Below are 21458 nucleotides of genomic sequence, written 5' to 3'. Positions count from 1 at the left end.
TTTTTAAAATAAATATGAATCGAATCGACTCGTCTCACATATCTAAAATACATGAGATCATCTATTTTTAAATTAAATATAGATCGAATCGACTCATTTTACGTGTCTAAATATATGAGATATCAAAAAAAAATAAAAATATCCCGTCATTGGTCGATATAACATAGTCGTGATCTTTGGATTGATTGATCATTAACTAATGTATGGTCGTGACGCACCTCAATAAACGCCCACCATGTGAAGGCAAAATTCACTCGATCTTACCTGTCATTTTCACTTGTATTCACTATCGAACTCTTCAAATCAAATGCTATTTAGTTTGGGTCGGCCTGATCAAGACATAGCTCCTTGACTTACTACTCTCAGTCGTTCTATCAGAAATAAAATAATAATGGCTCGAGTGTTTGAGTTAGTAAAATAGATGTACTTGTAATTAATTGATCACATGTTTTATTTTCGACCAACACTTTTTTAGACGAATCGGTCATACAAAACTTATCTAATGTAGTTTAATTGGTTGACGTGGATTACATGTTAGTGTATTAAGTCCGAAAAATTTATCCAGTACACATTTACAGATAACTTGACTTCGGGGAGATCACATTGACGCTTGCGTTGCGTGCCTACTGTTGTGGCTGTTGCCCAAAAAGCCAATCCGACAGGACATCCATTGACGAAGATATTGAAGTTTATCTCAACAAGTCCATCGAAATCAAGCCACCCTAGTCCGTTTTCGAGTCCAACGAAATCAAGCCACCCTGGTCCAATGATCCAATATTGTCCTTGTGATGTTAACAATATGGAATTCATGTGGTTACATCCTATTCCATTTCTTTATTCACATTGTCGATCTCTAGAAAAACATTAACAATAAAACACCAATAAGATTCCAACAATAATATTATTGTACGAAACTTTATACTTAAAAATTTTAATATGACGCCATACTTGTTTTCCATATTTTATCCATTCCACATATTGATTAATTGGATGTGCACAATATGTCAATATCTAGTGATAAAAAAAGCTAAAATAAATCCACTTTTGCGTGTTTAACCATAATAATTCTATCTAATATTCCATAATCAACTCTTACATAAAGTTCTTGTTTCGACAATTCAAAAGTTCGGAGAAGATTTTTTAGTAACAAATCGATATTGTACTTTTTTAAGTGATCTTGTGACCGGATAGTTTGATCGAGAAATCCGACATTTTAATTCAATTATGTTGAGGAAATACTGTTCAAATTTTCAAGAAAGAAAGAAAACATAGAGGAAATTTCCCATATGTGTTGATAATAATGTAGATTGAATGGGCAAACGCGGCAAGGCGAAGAAGAGCAGAAAATACATGGAATTTGCCAAAAACAGCTGTAACATTATCATTGAGCGGAGACCAGAAAAAAAAAGTCAACCATTATCGTATCCATTATGAGCCGTAATATACAAACATATAATTTTTTAACGTAAAAATTTACAGTTTTTAATACTTTGAGCGTAATATTTACAATTTTTCTGAAGAAACAGAGTTCAGTTTGATTTTGATTCGAGAAATCCAGTTTTGGACAAAACTGCGTTTCTCACACTGAGTAAATCTCTGCCTTTCAGTGTCCTTCCGGCACCTTCACACACAGAAGATGACGGCCGTATTTTTTGGGCAATCCATACATGAGGAGGAATCATGACGGTACTCTCTTCGATTTCACCATCATCATAATCTTCTTCTTCAATGTCGCTGTTCCACCTGTTTCTTGCAAATCCACGATTATTCTCTTCCACGTTGGAATCTGCATCCAGCCAAAAACGAGAATTTTTGTAGGTTTCTGAACAGATGGGTATGCTCAAAGGTGTTGAGCGACGTTGAATGATTTCGGGTTCGCTGGAATAAGAATATCTGTTGGGATTCGGTATTGCCCTGGCTGGGTATTGGAGACCCTTGGACATGTAAGCGGTCTTCTCCCTGGAAATGGAATCATGTATTTCCTGGAAAGCTTCCCACACATCCTCCTCCTGGAATTCTTCGTTTCTCAACGATGTCCACCCGCTGCTTCCAGGGCTGTATAAACCGTACTTGTTCTCCATTCCTGGAAATACATATACACACAAAAACTCGGTTAAAAAGATCCAAGATTCTGCAATTCCTAGTAGAAATCAAGATTCTACACAATACGGAATAAGAAGCTAGAAAAAACTTACTTTTTTTCGACACAATTTTCCAGGCACTGCTTTCCTCAGCGCAGTGTCTTGAAAAATTATGCAGCTTCAAGTATCACCCCCATATTCTTAAGCAATTTGATTCAATGAATATTTAGAGGGTATAGAATATTGAAGGCTTTGTTATTTACAATATAGGCGCTGGTCACAGGATCGAGCTAAGCTTGTGTTTTAAATTGGAAATGAATGATAGACAAGGGGGAGGCAATATAAAGCCATTTCCTTAACATTTAATTGGTCTAAATTTACAACTCTTTCTTCTCTTTGTGGAAAGGTCAAATGGGAGATTTATATATCACTTTTGTTTTATTTTTTCCCACTCAAAATCTCACAGTGGAGTTTATGCCTTTCGAGGTTGTTTCCTTTGTCCACTTTTTCTTCATGGGATTGTGACAATTAATCTATTCTAAGCGATCAACAGAATGTCGAAACCAATGCATGCGATGCTGAGTTAGAGCCACGTGTAGCAGACGATGTATTTGGACACTTCCCAACTCGCCTTATCAAGACACGATAAATCTTCGTAAAAAAACTAGCTTAATCCATTCCCTTTGCTGATCAATTAGTAACTAATACAGAAGGTCTTACGTTGCTTGCTTTGCGGTAGGTTCATGCATTCGTTTTTCCCAAATATAAATGAAATGTCACTGAAAAATCGGAATTAACTCATACCATGTTTGTATTGATTGATTTATGTATTTAAAATCCATCGTGGTTATTATTGAAATTATGTAATTTAACACAAAATATATTTGAAATTCATGAAATTTTATTCATCTACGAAAATCAAATGATTTGAAATTCTGCGTCTTTAATTCAAGAAAAGCCTCAAAATCTTATTTGACTATTGGTCGGATGGTGGGTTAATTAATATTTTCTTGAACTTAAACCACAAAAAAGATGTGTCAACAGTTTTGATGCAAGGAAATAGTGATCGATTATGACATCTTACGCAAATATCATGATGGGCACGTTCAAATGAAGAGTCTCTATCAGTTCCCACATGATTTTAATATTTTAACCTCTTTTTTTTCCTAATAAACATATATATACTAATTTTTACCAAAATATTAGAAAATATAAATAAAAAAAATCATTTGAACCAGTAAATGCAACCGGCATAACACAATAACTACACCAAAGAAATTACCATTTAATTTAACGAAGCAAAAGGGTAAAAAAAATTAACAGCTGGTTCCAATTGAATTAGATTACAAGAGTTGATAAACCGATTTAATTTGTTCATAGAACATCATTATCTTACAAAATAAGCCAACAGCCATATGAATTAGAGGGTCCCCGGTCGCCGCCATGCAGTGAATCTGGCGCTAAAAGTTGAGACAGATACGAATTTTATTGACGCCATTTTCAACCCTCGGTTTACTAGAAATTTAGTATAGGAATCTTCCTTTTGTATTTTTTTATAAAAAAATTCTTTATATCGAGTCGACACGAAATAGTAAAAAGAAAGTGGCAGCTGCCAATCGTACAGCCATCGAGAATCTTTGTTGAAATCAAAAGGATAATTTGTGCGCAGGTTTTACATTTTTACTTGTCTTGGGAAACAATTCAAAAACTAAAAAAAAAGAAAGAAAGAAAGAAAGAAGTCGTTTTCTGGAGGCATGGTGGAGTTTTATACACCATCTTTCCCACATACAGCACAAGAATTTCAACATCGTATTCTAGAAATCCCACAAGAATTTACCCATAAAATCGAGCATCCATGATGATCGATGAACATCAGAGATACATGTTCCTAACAAATCCCTCGACTATGTCGAAATTAATATCAAAATCAGTTTGCATCAAGACTAATTTGCTCCAATACTCCCATCCGAATCCCATTATTAATGTCATGATTTTACAATGAACCTGAGGAACGGAAACGGTAAACAGTTGCAGCTATTTTTTGCAGTATTGATAATCAATCTAAGAAAAACTTCCTTTACCTAGTTAACCTATTCGAACAACCACCACTTGAAAGAAACAACAATATAGGTAATTCAGAGACCTTGGATTGAGGATATTAATAAAAATCACGAGTGGAAGAAATGCAATAATCTTATAACAACAAATTAACTATAAGCAGCACATCGAGCCATTCGGCAAACGACACACAATGCTTAAACATAATCAGTTCGGCCGAAAGGATATATTTCTCTGCTATCAATGAAAATCTCTCAAGGTCTTCTCAAGAAACAAAAAAGGGAAGTATTCTAGTTTCCACACTTCTATAATACTACAGGACACATCTTATCTGCTTTGAGACTTGACAAATAGTTGATAAAAGGACAGAGGCCAAATAAAAGGGACATGAGAACGAAGTTGTGCCAATAAAAACAAGGATGCTGACATAGATGCAATAGGATAAGCACAAATTCTTTTCGAAAAGATCCATCGCAGGCGACCTTCTCTCGGAGAAACTAAATAAATCAACCACATTTACCTAAACAAATCCTAGCAATGACCTCTACGTGACACATTTTCATGTGAACAATGTAATATCTCCTGTCAAGGTAAGTCCAAGGAGTTTGAAAAGGATATAATAAAATGCAAAGAGAAGAAAACAATTAGGACTTCAGTTGTCCAACTCATTTGCAACTACATAAAGGCCTCAGCTCCAGCAACAATCTCCAAAATTTCGCCTGTGATCTTCGCTTGCCTTTCTCGATTATATGCAACTGAAAGAGACTTCTTCAGCTTCATCGCATTATCAGTCGCACTACTCATTGCATTCATTCTAGCAGTTAGTTCACTAGCATATGATTCTTGCAAAGCCCTCAATATCTGACTGTTCAAATAAAGGGGCATCAATGCATCAAGAATATGTGCTGGGTCCTGTTCAAATGTGTAATTTGGTAACATTTTTACCCGTTGCATACCCAAAGTATGATCCCTCTCCAAAGTCAACTTCCCCCCTTCAGTAGTCAATCTAAAGAACTCGTCTTCACTAGCATCAACACTTTTCCCATTGACATCACAAGCTTCACCTTTCGCAGACAAAGGAAGCAATGTATGAATCACAGGATCAGACTTAATCAAAGACACAAACTTTGTGTACAAAAGCTCCACTTTATCAACCTCATCGCTCAAAAACAGAGAAAATACAACATCAGCAATCACTTGAGCTTCTTTTGATGTAGGAAAGCTTTCCCCTCGAATAAATCTATCCACATTCACATCTGGCCTTCTACTAAAATGTGCATTGCCTTTTAGACCTACACTAATCAAAGTGTGATCCAACCCTAGATTCTTTAATTCTGAGATACGGGCATCTACCTTTCTCAATATCGCATTGTTAAAACCTCCGCAAAGGCCTCTATCACCAGTTATAACAACGAGAGCAACTTTCTTCACGGGCCTGATTACTGTTAGGGGAATTTCCACATCATCTAATTGACACTGCTGGTTTAAGTCGTACAGAACTTCTACAAGGGTTTCAGAAAAGGGTCGGCTGTTAATGACTGCTTCTTGTGCTTTCCGGACCTTGGCTGCAGCCACTAGTTTCATTGCTTCGGTAAGTTTCTGCGTGTTTTTAACCGTTTCAATTCTCTCTCGAAGTTCACGAAGTCCATTTCGAACAGAGGGAAGTCTTTGGAACTGACAAAAATTAAACCTTGAAGATGGTGTGGGATCAACAACAGGAAATGGGCTAAGCTGCGACTGGAAAGAGATCGAAGCGAAGCTGTGGAATGAAAGTTCAGAGATGATCATCGTAGATAAGCTGGAACTGAACATGGTATTTCCCTTTCGACTTCTTTCAAATCAGTTCATTGGGTTTTTCGGGTTTAAGGAAATTTTTCTGGCTTCAAAGGATCTGAACGTCATAGAACGAGCACGAAAATCGGTGTAGCCCGTTGTTTTGTAGGTTTTCTTCCGAAGACAGCAAACTCTTTCTGGCGGCACGATCGCTTGTCGGAGCGTTGTAGGTTGACGGAGGTTAAGAAATAAGCGGAACCTACAAAATCGGGGCTCCGTTTCTCTACAAAATATACATTAAATTCAAAATAAATATATTAATAAATTTTGTAGGAGAAATATAATTGCATAAAAATGATTTTCTTTTTTCTATTATCATAATTTCCAAATAAAAACAATAAAAAAGGAGTACCTATAAAATAATATAAAAAAAGTACTCAATGCATGTTTGATAATAAGAGAGAATAATGTGATGATGATGATGATGATGATGATGATGATGATAATAATAATAATAATAATAATAATAATATAATATAATATAATATAATATATAAATATTATTGTTATTTTAGATACTTTTAATGTTATAATAATTATAATAATAAATAAAATAATGTATAATAATAACAATTATAATAATATTTATTGAGCAACTAATTATTTTGAATTTTCAAGATCTTTATACTTCAACTTTAAATTGTACACAGAAAGTTTCAAAACATAGGAGAATGCAATAATGTACAATAAGTACTTCATGCTCACCACAATACAAGGGCAAGGTATATTCTCGCCGTCACCGCCTTCGCCGACGGTAAAATCTTTTATAATGAATGACCCACGAAAGTTTTGCCAATTCTCCTCTTTTCAATTTCCTACGTTTTGGCCTTCCCTCGACGCTCTTGCGAGTCGGATCTTGTGAATATCCGACCCTTGCCACGTTTGTCGGTGTTTGATCATGAACTGAACTCTGGGCTCAAGTTAAAGGCCTAAAGGGTGAAATTAAGAAAAACCAACTGAGCCCAATTCTCTTTTTACTTGTGGTAAGCAGTTTTGACCATCAAAAGAGTGTGGATTCTTATGCTATGCAAGCCCAAGCAGTCAAACAATAAATTTAATAAGCATTTTAATTTGTTATTATAATTATTTATAATAAATAATATTGTTGTGTCTATCATAAATGTATTCTTATTGTAATGATTATTCTTGTGAGTGGGTCTCATGTGAGACCGTCTCACGGATCATAATCTGTGAGACATGTCAACCCTACTTATATTCACAATAAAAAAAATAATATTCTTAGCATAAAAAGTAATTTTTTCATGGGTGACTCAAACAAGAGATCCGTCTTACAAATACGACTCGTAAGACCGTCTCACACAAGTTTTTGTCTATTCTTATTTGCTTAAATTTGTTATATTTGTGATCAATATGACAAGATAATATATGTAAAATTGTATGTTATAATTTTCTTCTATAAAGAGGGTGATTGAGTTGAATAAAAATTACGTAAATATTGATTTTATGAATTTTTTTATTCATCTCTATTTTCTTTTATGATTTTCACTATGTTAGCCAGCAGAGGAGCCACATGGTAAGAGACCTGCTCGATTTTTAAAAAAAATTTATAAGTGAATCTTATATAAGTTTGGACTAATATGATATTACCATTGGTATATCAATTTAAAATATTAAAAGGTTATAGAATTTACAATTCTAGTCCGGATAGAACTATATTTCTGGCTCCGCCACTGACATTAGCAGCACGATTTTTTAATCAATTGTGAATGAAGATACATCTCATTTTGTTGATGTCCATGAAGAACAATGTGCTTTCAGTACTCAATTTTATGAGATATCCGTTGATGCTCCAGAAATAGTACAATTATGATTATTTATACAACGTGTCCGTGAAGTGTAATGATTTTATATTAATGTCGATGGCTCTAAATTAACACATAATGATTTTGTATTGAGGTATATTTATGATTAAGATATGATATAATATCTAATGTATTGAAAATTTAAATAAATTCATGATCAAAATCCGAAAATTGAGAATTCAAGGAGATTTATGGTTAAGATCTTATATGAGATCTAAGATCTACATGTATTCTCGAAAGATATAGATTTATGTTTAACTATATCAATATTTATAAAGAAATATTGATAAAAGAGAAAAGATTTGTTCATATTCATAAAGAATATTAATATAAGATCAAATATTTAGAAATATTTTGGAAAGATATTGATTTGATATATTTTTAGTTAAATGGGGTTTTTAATGAAAAATAGATTTTAAATATTATGCCAACGGATTATGAGTTACAATGTATTGGTTGTGCAAGAAAAACACTACAATTAATCTTTTGAATATTCTGTAAATATGTTTAAAAAACTTTGGATTTTATTATCAAGCATTTTGAATTTCCAACAAATGCAATTTCTCATTTATTATTCTTGTAATCAATATTTCCAACATCGATGGGAGGAAAATAGAAGCTAAAAGAATTTTGTTGAGATCGATTCTTATGTAATATCAATTGAACACGAATTTCAAAGTTTAATTATCAAAAGGCAAAAACTTGTGTGAGACGGTCTCACGGGTTTTATTTTGTGAGACAAATATATTATTTGGGTAATCTATGAAAAAATATTACTTTTTATGCTAAAAGTATAACTTTTTATTATGAATATCGGTAGGGTTGACCCGTCTCACACGTAAAGATTCGCGAGACCGTCTCACAAGAAATCTACTCTTATCAAAAAACATTATTTGATAATGTGTATGAGATTGCTTATTGATGCGATCCTAGTGAAATGGGTGAGCTGGGTCGGTTGCTCCACCGGATCGAATCAATAATGTTGTTCAGGAAAATGAGCACAATAGATGGATCTGTGAGCTATAGCTTCCACTGTGACCTGCAGACAAGGAGATGAACTCGTGAATGGGCGCCGGAGGGGTGTCCGGCGTGACCACTCCGATGCTTAAGTCAGCAGGGTACTTAAGCAATAAAACCAATGTAGCCAAGTGATGGCTGTGATATTGGTGTGAATGAATGAATGTAAATGTAAAGAGAAAACCTGGTATTTATAGTAGAAGAAGTAATGATGATCTCGTTCTTCGTGTTACCTACTAATTATAGTAGGGCGGCTGACTGTACCCTATATCCTGATACGTCAATTCATATACTAGTCACATCCCGTCTATCTGATTTTGTCAACCCATCGGCCTGGTGTCAGAGATATGGCAGTCACCCACACCTTATTCTGCTAGTATACTCGAGTGCGGTGCTTATATCGAGGTGGCCCGGGTAGAAAGTTCCCGGGAGATTACAAGAGCCCGGGCCTATGACTGCCCGGAGAGTAGAGCATGTGCCTTCACCTGCCCGGCTCCAGAAGAATCCATCTATAGACTCACTCGGATTTGGGAATCCATTTGATATTCCGGGTCATCCATGACCCGGGCTCTTACAGGGGTATCATCACACATCCCTTAAATAGTCGGGCTAGAGTCATACTCGCTGTCCCGATCAGTCATGCTTGGATTCCCAAAGAGATAATCAATCTTGTTCTATAAAAGCATCGGGGGCTTCATGTCTCCTAGAAATGAGATGAAATGCCGGAGTCTCGTGTCTCATGGACTTGAGATAAGATGTCGGAGTCTCGTGTATCATGGACTTGAGATAAGATGCCAGAGTCTCGTGTCTCATGGACTTTAAAATAGATTGTCGGTGCCTCATATCTCCCAGACTTAGGAATGGTCGAGGTGCGGGGCCCCGAGACAGGTTTGAGAACCCTGGGCTTCTAAATAACCAAGATGCGGAGCCTTGGGCCGGGGAGCATGTCTCAGGACTTGGGAATGGTCGAGGTGCGGAGCCCCGAGCCAGGGTACGGATCCCTGGACTTATAAATAACCAAGGTACGGAGCCTTGGGCCGGGGAGCATGTCCCGGGACTTGGGAATGGTCGAGGTACGGAGCCCAGAGCCAGGGTACGGATCCCTGGACTTAATAGATAACCAGGGTGCGGAGCCCTGGCCTTCATAAATGGTCGAGGTACGGAGCCCCGAGCCAAGGTACGGATCCCTGGACTTAATAGATAACCAGGGTGCGGAGCCCTGGCCTTCATAAATGGTCGAGGTACGGAGCCCCGAGCCAGGGTACGGATCCCTGGACTTAATAGATAACCAGGGTGCGGAGCCCTGGCCTTCATAAATGGTCGAGGTACGGAGCCCCGAGCCAGGGTACAGATCCCTGGACTTAATAGATAATCAGGATGGGAAGCCCTGGCCTTCATAAATGGTCGAGGTACGGAGCCCCGAGCCAGGGTACGGATCCCTGGACTTAATGGATAACCAGGGTGCGGAGCCCTGGCCTTCATAAATGGTCGAGGTACGGAGCCCCGAGCCAGGGTACGGATCCCTGGACTTATTAGATAACCAGGGTGCGGAGCCCTGGCCTTCATAAATGGTCGAGATACGGAGCCCCGAGCCAGGGTACGGATCCCTGTACTTAATAGATAACCAGGGTGCGGAGCCCTGGCCTTCATAAATGGTCGAGGTACGGAGCCCCGAGCCAGGGTACGGATCCCTGGACTTAATAGATAACCAGGGTGCGGAGCCCTGGCCTTCATAAATGGTCGAGGTACGGAGCCCCGAGCCAGGGTACGGATCCCTGGACTTAATAGATAATCAGGGTGCGGAGCCCTGGCCTTCATAAATGATCGAGGTACGGAGCCCCGAGCCAGGGTAGGTACGGAGCCCCGAGCCAGGGTACGGATCCCTGGACTTAATAGATAATCAGGGTGCGGAGCTCTGGCCTTCATAAGTGGTTGAGGTACGGAGCCCCGAGCCAGGGTACGGATCCCTGGACTTTAATATAGGATGCCGGGGCCTCATATCTCTCGGGCTTAGAAGAAAGTGTCGGGACCTCGTATCTCCCGTACTTTAGATAATATGCCGGGGCCTCGTACCTCCCGGGCTTAGAAGAAAGTGCCGGGGCCTCGTATCTCCCGTACTTTAGATAATATGCCGGGGCCTCGTACCTCCCGGGCTTCAAATAATTTTGCTTCTCCTGCTATATTTGTTTTATTAAAAACCAAATCACTAACCTGGAAATACTGAATCCGAATTCATTTTCGTTAGAGTGCAACTTCTCTGGTTGAGCTAAATTAGGTGACTAATATAGCTGTATACTACTGAGTGCATAGCAAATGTTCTTCCAAGCCAATCTGAGATAGCTGCTGAGCTTCGAGCCCATATAAAATCCAAATATAAGATTTGAGTGCCGAGCTGGTCGGACTTGTATGTTTGCCAAGCAGAGTTGGGCTTACTGAGATGCCGAGCAAGTTCGGACTTACTTTTGAATATAAACCATATCTACGTCTTGAGCTCAAGTTCCCACAGACGGCGCCAATGATGCGATCCTAGTGAAATGGGTGAGCTGGGTCGGTTGCTCCACCGGATCGAATCAATAATGTTGTTCAGGAAAATGAGCACAATAGATGGATCTGTGAGCTATAGCTTCCACTGTGACCTGCAGACAAGGAGATGAACTCGTGAATGGGCGCCGGAGGGGTGTCCGGCGTGACCACTCCGATGCTTAAGTCAGCAGGGTACTCAAGCAATAAAACCAATGTAGCCAAGTGATGGCTGTGATATTGGTGTGAATGAATGAATGTAAATGTAAAGAGAGAACCTGATATTTATAGTAGAAGAAGTAATGATGACCTCGTTCTTCGTGCTACCTACTAATTATAGTAGGGCGGCTGACTGTACCCTATATCCTGATACGTCAATTCATATACTAGTCACATCCCGTCTATCTGATTTTGTCAACCCATCTGCCTGGTGTTAGAGATAGGGCAGTCACCCACACTCTATTCTGCTAGTATACTCGAGTGCGGTGCTTATATCGAGGTGGCCCGGGTAGAAAGTTCTAGGGAGATTACAAGAGCCCGGACCTATGACTGCCCGGAGAGTAGAGCATGTGCCTTCACCTGCCCGGCTCCAGAAGAATCTATCTGTAGACTCACTCGGATTTGGGAATCCATTTGATATTCCGGGTCATTCATGACCCGAGCTCTTACAGGGGTATCATCACTTATATTGTTTAATTTCATTAATATTCTAGTTGAACAATTTATACAATTTTTCTGAAACTACGAAAAACCCATTTAAAGAAAACAAGTGCGGTCCTTTCTTTCTAGAATCTGATATCTTAATACCGAATCATTACAATCATTAAGTTAAAACCATCAGGTGCATAGAATTCTTGAAATACATAGAAGTGTTGATGTTCCAATAAAAATAGTTTACATGAAGATTGTGAAGCCTTCTCCATTTCGATGAGGGGAAAAACTTTGGATGCTGCACATTAATTACCAACACAAAAACCAAATCACGTGCCAACAAGGCAATAATAATATACAGAATGTCACATCCCATTCTGCGAGTTGTTAAGCTACCTGCTTATTTTCTCGTCAGCAGCCCACAGATAGACAGCAGCATTCCAGGCTTTGGCACCTTGTTTTGCGGATTCGATGTATATGATTGTCTTATATTTATTTTAAGAGTATCTCTCTTGTGATACACTCTCACAAATCTTTAAATGTGTGACGGGTCAATCCTATCGATATTCATAATAAAAAGTAATACTCTTAGCATAAAAAATAATATTTTTTTTCATAGATGACCCAAATAAGAGATCCGTCTCATAAAATACTATCCGAGAAACTGTCTCACATAAATTTTATCTTATTTTAGTTGTGGCGTGGTAGAGATTAATGGAGAATTTTTAATTTTTGTTTTTAAAACAAAAGAACCGTGGAGAATAAAACAAAATGGTTGATTTATATAAAGATGTATAATTTGTTTCTAAATGAAATGGTGCACGACTATGGCTTGATGTGAATGATAAGATTTAAATTATTTATATCATCTGAAAGATCATCAAATTTTATAAAAATTTAAATTAAATAATAATTTTATCGTTATATTTTATTTTATCATCTCATTTAACAGTCAAAAAATATCTCAATATATTGACAAAAACTTGTGTGAGACGTTCTCACGGACCGTATTTTGTAGGACGGATCTCTTATTTGGGTCATTCATGAACAATTATTACTTTTTATTGTGAATATCGATAGGATGGACCCGTCTCACAAATAAAGATTCGTGAGCGACAGTCTCATAAGAGACCTACTCCAATATATTTATATGGGTTCCGTTGACCTAATGATTAGCCAGCAATCTGAGCCTCATATCACAGAGTCAATATCTTAATTCACAATTAATAATTAATAATGGCGGTGATTGAAAAATTAATAATGGGTCTTAATAGCCATTAGGATGGATGCCTGTGTATATTAATTCAGGCGATTGCACAAAAACCCATCAGAATTAGTACCTCATGTTTTACTAAAAAAATTCGAGAATATATATCCTGCATAAATCCCAGAAAACATAGCTTAGGTAAAGGAAAATTAGGGCCTTCTTGCTTTTTCGTACCTCAATTACCTTAAAAAAATTTGATGTATATATTTTGAAAATTAGTGGACTAACTGCAAATTGACTAACAACGTGATCAAAAATTTAATATATATATATAAATTATTAACGTAATATATATATATATATATATATATATATATATATATATATTACGTTAATAATAAAGAATATAATTTTCTCATAGCATTACAAAAGTCGGAATATTTATAACTAAGATGTTGTACTAAAATCAGCAAATGAGTACGGGTTATAAGGTAGCTGACAAGCATCCAACAAACTTGAATGCTCTTCTTTCTACTGTGCTGCGTCTCTCGCTCTATAAATGCTCATACCACTACTTCACAAAATTATTCACACTAACAAAAAAAGCATTACAATCAGCATCTTTCTGAAATTTACTAATCTCGCGGGAACAAATCAATTCTCATGTGTTGCCTACAAATGAAAAGGTGGTTATCTGCCATTTTTTCTTGTTCTTCTATAGAATTAGCTAGCAGATCCGAATCCGGGCTTCTTTCCAGGCTGATCAGTAAAATTGCAACTATCCTGTCCGCTTGTATCTTTGCTTTGGGTAAGCCCCTTGATCCACAGTGCCATTTTTTCCACAAAATATCGAGATATATGTCTTAATCAAGTATTTTACTAAATGCAATCGATTTCTTATATTACTTTTTATATGATATCATACTTGGCTTCTGTAACTCAATAGTTTCTTGATTGCATTACTAAGTAGCCTCATACCTAGCGAAAGGAGTGTGTGTATATATATATATATATATATATGCATGGAAAAAATTATTTCTTTCTTTGGATTGCGAGGAAATTATGCTGGTCTGGATCCCAGTTCAGTAATAGTAATGGTTTCTTTGAAATTTAACTGGGAATTTAATGTAACATTGAGGGTGCAGGTGGAGCTATGATAGGATCAATAGCAGGAGCGCTCAAAGGACATACGACGGAAACTGGTATGCTACGTGGGGTGGGTGTTGGGGCAGTGGCAGGAGCCATCACTGGCGTCCAATTAATGGAGCTCATAATCAATGGAGAGCCATTTTCCAAGGTGGCCAGGCTATCTATCACCTATTTATACGTTAATTTTACACATTATATTTAAAATTACAAAAATACTTTTTTAAATGTGAAAAACTCTTTTAAAAATACAATTGTGGTAACTCTATAATTTCATGTGTAACCTAACATCATCGTACATATAACATTTTTCATTAATTACTAATCAAGGATCCAGGCCGGATTGTATATGTCTTAATTAATTTGCAGGTGGCATTAATATGTAGTCTTTTGAATGGGAAGATATTTAGGGAATGGGTGAGTACTTCAGTGCTCGAAGCTTATCAGTGGCAGGAAAGTAATTGTATTGATTAAATATTTTTCCGGCTGCCTCTTGAATTAAGTTGCAATAAGTTAAACAAGTTAAGGAATTGGTTGGATTCAATATTTGGCTGTTTCAGATTAGTAACATGGAGTCGAGTAACTTGATCGTGGACGACATATTTGAGGTGAGTACATCCACCGGATTACCTGAGGAAGTAATAAAAGAGTTACCGATTATCGAGTTCGACTCGAGCGAGGCGGAGAGTCGTAGTAGAAACTGCGCAGTCTGCTTCCAGGTTGGTAATTTGATCTCTCTCGGTCGTGGTTCGATATTGGATTAACTATTCTACTTCTTCTCATGACATGCTCTTTTAATTTTTAAACTGTATTATTAAATTTCTAAAATTCAAGAAGACATCACGAGTTATATAAAAAAAAACAACAATAATAATATTTTACTATATATAATACAATATAGTATAATATACTAACTATGATGTAATTTAGAAATTTTTCTAAAATACGTTCCATCTTATGAAAAAACTTGCATGCCTTTAGTTATATATATTATAATATTTTTTTATATTTATTTTATGATCTCCTACCATTTCAATTTCAAAAAATCCATAAATTTTATTATAAAATAAAAAATACTCCATTATTTATTTATTTTTTTACGTAATGTACATATCGTGCGTGTTACGATATGCCAGTAATAATAATTCGATTCTGAATTCACGTGAGAAATGACAAAATTAATATTTGAGAAATTATGGCAATTGGGACTTGACTTGTTTCGAGTGTTTTCTTAGGATGTAATGGATGGTGAACGCGCGAGGTTGCTGCCAAGCTGCAGGCATTTGTTCCACATACACTGCATAGATCAATGGCTCACCCGGCGACCCACTTGCCCACTCTGTAGACAACTCGTTGGGTCGCAATCGGCAATTAATATGGCAACGATTAATTAATTGATTAATTATCACACACACACACATATACACGAAGTCAGGTTCACAGCATAATATTTTGAGCCATCGTTATGTATAAAATTATGAAAAATATACCATAATGCTTCAGTAATAGCATTGATTTTGACCTACATATATGGCTAGATTGATCACTCAACTATTTTTTCTGAAGAGAAAAGTGCATTTCTCATGTAAACAAGAACATACATTATCCTTAATCTAATTAGTTCCATTGAAAATAAACAACTTTAGCCTAATCTGTCAAATACAAGCAATTAACTTTTAACTACAGAAAATTCCCTCTCCCATCTGCCTCAAATTAACCATCATCAGAACATGGCACTTCAAATTATTAGCTGTCACACTATATATCATTGCGCTTGAATAAATGTATTCGAAGCTAAGGAAAGTGTAGGTCTCATGTGAGACCGTCTCACGGATCCTAATCTGTGAGACGGTTCAACTCTACTTATATTCACAAAAAAAAGTATTACTGTTAGCGTAAAAAATAATACTTTTTCATGGATGACCCAAATAAGATATCTGTCTCACAAATACACCCGTGAGACCGTCTCACACAAGTATTTGCCTTGAAAAGTTTGGATGATTTTATATTAAATTGATTTCAAATCGATCTCTCTTTTAATTTTATGTGCATGTAATGATGATCTTGAAGTCCCATCGGATTTTATTTCAAATTCGTTCTTCAAATATCTTTTTTCGTGACAAATATTTTCATTCAAGCATAACCTATGGTCCGATCGTTGTACGAGGAAGGGTCGGCTGTGGATGGGTTATCAATTTTGCTTGTGGTACATGTTTCAGAGTGCAAACGATGTTTTCAAATGAGTGGACTAATATGTGTATATTGACCAATATTGTTTGAATTTATGTTTTGTAAATTTAAACTTTACCATAGTCTAAATTTTAATGAGAAACCCTGATAATCAAAAGATGCACCTTATTTTTCGAATTTTTTTTTTTGACGGTAAAGCTTGTAATTTTATTATCAAATAATAAAATCATTCATTACAAGATTAACGAACCAAAAATGAAAAAATTTCCAGGTCCCCAGACAAAGAGGGATTGAGAAGAATTCTAAATCGTTGTCATGTATGTACACGAAGATGAAGATGAGGCCTGTTTGATTCAAAATCCAGACATGGGCCCTAGCTGGACTCATTATCCAGCCCAGCTATCCTTCAGGACATTGTCCGCAATTATAATATCGAACATTGTCTCTCTTATCGACAAATAACAAACAATTTTTTTTAAAAATACTATTTATTTCTTAAATTAGTTCTAACATATCGATCGTGCAACTTTAGTCTATTGTCTTACCTTATTATTTACGAGTAAGGAAGCAAAAAATAATAAAAAAAATTTTATTAGACATTCTTTTATGAAATATATATACACAATCTATTATAATACATGAATGACGTATAATAACTAATTTTGAGTCATAATGTAATTTTTGGTAAATAAAACTTACAAATAATATTTAATTTTCATTTAATCAAAAATATCATTAAAATCTATTTTAGTAAATTTTTTGTTTATCATAATTGTTATATCTCAAAAAATTTATTTTATTTATATTTTTAAATGATTATATCACAATTTTTTTCTCATTATCATATCATAGAAGCAAAAATCATAGTTAAATTCAAGTTTCCGAAACTAACTTTTAATTTTAAATAATATAAATTATATGTTAACAGAATACGTGTGATTGTGTGTGTGTTTATATATATATATCTTACTATTTATTAAGGCTGAGTAGGTTAGAGTAACTTCCTTGGTCTGTTTTTTAAAATACCTAAAATACCCTTCACCCCCACTCTCTACATTACTAATTATATATATTAATAAAGTGTTAAAAAATAAAAGCAAGTCACATGTAGTTTAGTGGATAAAGCTTATGTTTCTTAATCATGAGGTTGTAGGTTCAATTTTTGCTTGGGTCTTTTTTATTCTTTTTTAATTTATTTTTTAGTTCATATATCAAAATTATAATGTAACCACTCATTATTTCTTATAAATATATTTTGATCCTCATTTAAATATAAATCAAATAAATTATAAAAACATATCGTACAGCGTGCGTCGTTGTATTAGTATATAATATGATACCATAGCTGTACAGGACTCGGAAACCGAAATTAAAAGTAAATTATATTATTTTATTCGAAAGGGATGTATTATACTCGTGTTCGTCTTTGACCTAAAGCCCAAATTTGAATTAATTCACTTTCTTTGGCACAATTTCTATATGATGCGAACTGACCCTTGATTCTTTCAGCTATGTATAATCTTTAGTATAAAGTTTAAATCCTCCCGGAACTCTTCTCTAAGGTAAGGTGCACACTTCTCACGATTTCTGCTCTTACCTCTGGTTTCCTGTATTTTATCTTTCCTCCACTGACGCGTGTAAATCTGAGCTTTTGTTGCGTGCATTTAGCTTGTTTAGACTGGGAGCAGTATTTTCTGGTGCAGTTTCTGTTGATTTGGGTTAAACGACGATGGAATTTATTGGGTTAATTCTTCTTCTTTTTTTAATAATTTATTGGGTTCTTTCTGTTGCATGTTGTTTGTGAGCTTTTTGAGCATTCTTTCATGCGATAATTTATGGTTTAGTAATCTTCGCAGCCAAAAAACAATAAATTTTTGTTGCTACTGTCAAAGAAGCTGTGTGATTTCCACCCCCATTGGTTGGTACTGTTGATTGATTTTGCTCCTATCATTACCATGCTGCTAGTTTTGTTGAGTTTCTATTGCGAAAAAGGTGTTGTAGTGCTTTTCTGAGGTTTTAGCTGCATTTATTGCAATGTAGCGTAGGACTGACGAAAAAGAAACGAATATCAGTAATAGAGAAACAGTTCCTAAAGTTTGATTGAGTTATATGATTCTATACGATAACCATAAATGGAGAAATTTGAAAGAATGACCTTTGTTTGACCAGATTTTGAAATGTAACATTTTCAAATTTTTTTTAAAAAATCTTTGTTTGGTATTCGTTTCTTCTACATTTTCATTTTGCTAAATTTTTTTAAGAGAAGTCAAAGGTTTAAGAAGTAACCATAGAACCTATGGATTAAAGAAGTACGGGTTCCATTCTTTCAAGACAGTTAACAAAAGCATATTTTCTATTGATTTTTTTCACAAAACATGATAATGCTGTAAAATATGTTGTTTTATTTGTTAACCCTAAAAACTGAGAAGGGCAGATTGTGCCTGTCTTTATTTGTTGTATTGATTTTTTTTTTCTTTTTTTGCTTTCTTTCGCATGTCCCTTCATTTTCTTATCTTCTTATTCTTGATAAAACCGAGTTAGATTTTAAATAAAGTTAATTATTGATTGCTATTTATTCTTGCCGATCTAGACACTGAATTAGCTTTAGCTAATATCCACCCTAAACCTAGTATTATTGTGCTATGTTATATAGTAGCCTTAGCCTTGTGTAAACTTGTTTCACTCCACGTATCACTTAATTTACAGGAGTTTATCACTTATCGTCCGAAATAAGGGATTCCTATAGTAATTACAAGCAAATCAAGATTAGAGCCGGTTATGTTTCGAAAGGGAAAAAGAAGAGACTCTCGTAGGTTATCAGCGTTATCACATATTGGGTGAATGTGGCCAAATCTTTTTGTTAAATTTTGTGACTCAATGACATGTATTCGATCTGCATCATTATAAAATAAGTAGCACGAGTATCTTTGAAGATAAATAGATAATATATTCGTTTTCATAGGAAAATAAGTTGCCTTACTTCCAGCAGCTTTTTTTACGTGGGTGTGTCTCTATGTGTAAAAAGTTACTATGACTTCTGATTTTATCTGTTATTATTGCCAGATATTTTTCAGAATATTCACCAGGGCCTATTGCATTGTCTTAATTTACTATTTTTTGACTTTCAGGGACCAACAATTACGTTATATTAATATATTTTGCTAAAACACAAGGTAAAATTTTCTGTGATTTCTCAAAATGAATCAAGTTAATCAAGGTGAGGGCTCTGTTATCCCATTTATCCATCAAGTAAAGAAGCGACGGGGTCGTCCACGTAAAGATTCAAGCCTTAAGCATGCTCGAGCGGCTTATGCACCTCCTGGTTTTGAAGTCAAACAAGAATACCATCCTCAGAGACCTTATAAAACAAATAGTGATAATATGGTTGGCCAGACTGTGACAGGTGTTGTTCAGGCCACATTTGATGCTGGTTATTTGCTTACTGTCAGAATAGGCAACTCGAACACAAATTTTAGGGGTGTGGTTTTTAAGCCAGGGAATTACGCTCCTATCACTGCTGAAACTGATGTAGCTCCACATCTCCAAATGATCGAAAGAAATGATGTCCGTCTCCCACATGAGCGCCAAAGTTGGTCACGAGGCCAGAACCTTTCCATCCAAACAACTGGTCCGGTGTCTTCAAAACTAAAGTATCCCTCACCAGTAACAGCTCCTTCTGTTCCCACTGTGGGCACGAGAGGCACTGTGGTTCCTGTTGTCCTTCAACCTGTTAACCGTTCAAATGGATATTCAGCTCCCAATCAAATGCTGTCGGATACATCCCGAGCTCCTCATGTGATGGCTTTTGGAAACAAAGATGATCATATGGTTGAATCGTCAGCTATGTTATCTCCAGATCAATCTATTCCAGCTAGCCAGATTTTTGTGACCACACAACCCAATTCGAGCCACCAAGTTTGCAAAGAAAGTGAGCAGAATGACAAGGTTTCTTCACTTAATGAAGGCATCCCTGAGGCTGGATATGGTGAGAAAGGCAAGCCAGTGGAATCAACAGATGTTAATACACCAGACTCATCACAATCAACAGATAGTCAAGTCGAGAGTGACTCAGAAGCTTGTAAATCTTCCCCAGAAAATTCAGGCATCGTGTCAAACCAGCAGACTGGAAATTCCAACGAGCCCTTCATGACTGGGTCCCTGCAAACTACTTTTGTTGCAAAACCTCTGTTCACCTATGGAACTGGAAGAATGACCGAGCTTTTAAAGGTGGAATGTAGCATTAAACCTTGCAAATATTTGTGCTTAATTAGTTATTTGCCTTGATGATCATAAATTGGATGCCAATCTGTAGGCTGTGCAGGAAAATAAGAAAGATAACCCGATCCAAATTGCTGAACAACTGAGTTTTGCACCCCAAGTCGAATATCATGCAACTAGGAGTGCAGAAACTGATCCTAAAAATGAAGCAAGCATCCCATGATGGAAATACTTGGCGTATACCTTGTGCTTGTATTTCAACCTCAAAACTGCTGAAGGATTTGTTTATCGTGACTCGAGGATCTACAAGAAGGATAGCTGATTTTCCGTGGGAGAAAGGATTTGATAATGGTAAAGGTATCTACATCAAATCAAATCGCCCTTTTCTATGCCATGGGTTTGATGATAATCTTAGTAACAGACGCCCTCATGGCCTTTGTTAATCTCTCATCAGTTAATTTGATTCCCTTGTGTTCTCAGTTCTTTGGTGTACTTCAGTTTTGCTGTTTTGTATTCTGACGAATATACATACTACTTGAAACATTATTGAAAGACTGTTGTCAAAGAACGTGTGTGAGATCTACATGTACCACTTCAGAAGCCTTCTCTTTTAGATGGATATTTACGTTAACCATCTGGCAACACTCTTAACAAATTCAAATACTTTTAAAAATCTCATGAGATTTATTTGAATATATAATTTTAAAATAGATT

The 21458-nt window shown here is 35.9% G+C and overlaps 4 protein-coding genes and 1 long non-coding RNA gene across 9 annotated transcripts; 2 read left to right on the top strand and 3 right to left on the bottom strand.

The window, feature by feature from the left end:
* Window positions 1-1529: 1529 nt before the first annotated feature.
* LOC140815687 (protein S40-6-like) lies at window positions 1530-2081 on the bottom strand. Its single transcript, XM_073174756.1, has one exon. It carries the CDS (start codon window positions 2079-2081, stop codon window positions 1530-1532), a length of 552 nt encoding a protein of 183 aa, XP_073030857.1.
* A 2490-nt stretch (window positions 2082-4571) lies between these two features.
* On the bottom strand, window positions 4572-6210 carry LOC140814993 (ATP synthase gamma chain, chloroplastic-like). The gene has a single exon (XM_073174088.1). It carries the CDS (start codon window positions 5949-5951, stop codon window positions 4815-4817), a length of 1137 nt encoding a protein of 378 aa, XP_073030189.1. The 5' UTR covers window positions 5952-6210; the 3' UTR covers window positions 4572-4814.
* A 7473-nt stretch (window positions 6211-13683) lies between these two features.
* LOC140814370 (NEP1-interacting protein 2-like) lies at window positions 13684-15875 on the top strand. Its single transcript, XM_073173318.1, has 5 exons — window positions 13684-13998; window positions 14336-14487; window positions 14706-14753; window positions 14897-15055; window positions 15572-15875. The coding sequence occupies exons 1-5, from the start codon at window positions 13854-13856 to the stop codon at window positions 15728-15730; spliced, it is 663 nt and encodes a 220-aa protein (XP_073029419.1). The 5' UTR covers window positions 13684-13853; the 3' UTR covers window positions 15731-15875.
* Window positions 15876-17932: 2057 nt separating this feature from the next.
* On the top strand, window positions 17933-21312 carry LOC140814008 (uncharacterized). 5 transcript variants are annotated; one of them, XM_073172855.1, is made up of 4 exons: window positions 17944-18088; window positions 18195-18269; window positions 19655-20753; window positions 20839-21312. In XM_073172855.1, exons 3-4 carry the CDS (start codon window positions 19725-19727, stop codon window positions 20965-20967), a joined length of 1158 nt encoding a protein of 385 aa, XP_073028956.1. In that variant the 5' UTR covers window positions 17944-18088; window positions 18195-18269; window positions 19655-19724; the 3' UTR covers window positions 20968-21312. The 5 variants fall into 5 exon arrangements, with proteins under 5 accessions (XP_073028953.1, XP_073028957.1, XP_073028956.1 ...); XM_073172852.1 differs by lacking the exon at window positions 18195-18269 and having other exon boundaries at window positions 17933-18088; XM_073172856.1 differs by having other exon boundaries at window positions 17937-18269; window positions 20848-21312.
* LOC140814010 (uncharacterized) lies at window positions 18733-19342 on the bottom strand. Its single transcript, XR_012114053.1, has 2 exons — window positions 18821-19342; window positions 18733-18772 (listed from the first exon to the last, which is right to left on the bottom strand). It is a non-coding gene; the product is annotated as an uncharacterized lncRNA (long non-coding RNA).
* Window positions 21313-21458: the final 146 nt, after the last annotated feature.

The sequence above is a fragment of the Primulina eburnea genome, chromosome 15 (genome assembly GCF_022965805.1).
Source record: "Primulina eburnea isolate SZY01 chromosome 15, ASM2296580v1, whole genome shotgun sequence".
Lineage (NCBI taxonomy): Eukaryota > Viridiplantae > Streptophyta > Magnoliopsida > Lamiales > Gesneriaceae > Primulina > Primulina eburnea.
This window is presented reverse-complemented; position numbering and strand designations above follow the sequence as displayed.

Excerpts from the sequence above, each read along its gene's own strand:
- LOC140815687 (XM_073174756.1), bottom strand. The coding sequence starts at position 2,081 with ATGGAGAACAAGTACGGTTTATACAGCCCTGGAAGCAGCGGGTGGACA.
- LOC140814993 (XM_073174088.1), bottom strand. The coding sequence starts at position 5,951 with ATGTTCAGTTCCAGCTTATCTACGATGATCATCTCTGAACTTTCATTC.
- LOC140814370 (XM_073173318.1), top strand. The coding sequence starts at position 13,854 with ATGTGTTGCCTACAAATGAAAAGGTGGTTATCTGCCATTTTTTCTTGT. Across the intron at positions 14,488-14,705 it reads ATGGAGAGCCATTTTCCAAG|GTGGCATTAATATGTAGTCT; the intron begins GTGGCCAGGCTA and ends ATTAATTTGCAG. Across the intron at positions 15,056-15,571 it reads ACTGCGCAGTCTGCTTCCAG|GATGTAATGGATGGTGAACG; the intron begins GTTGGTAATTTG and ends GTGTTTTCTTAG.
- LOC140814008 (XM_073172852.1), top strand. The coding sequence starts at position 19,725 with ATGAATCAAGTTAATCAAGGTGAGGGCTCTGTTATCCCATTTATCCAT. Across the intron at positions 20,754-20,838 it reads GAATGACCGAGCTTTTAAAG|GCTGTGCAGGAAAATAAGAA; the intron begins GTGGAATGTAGC and ends GCCAATCTGTAG.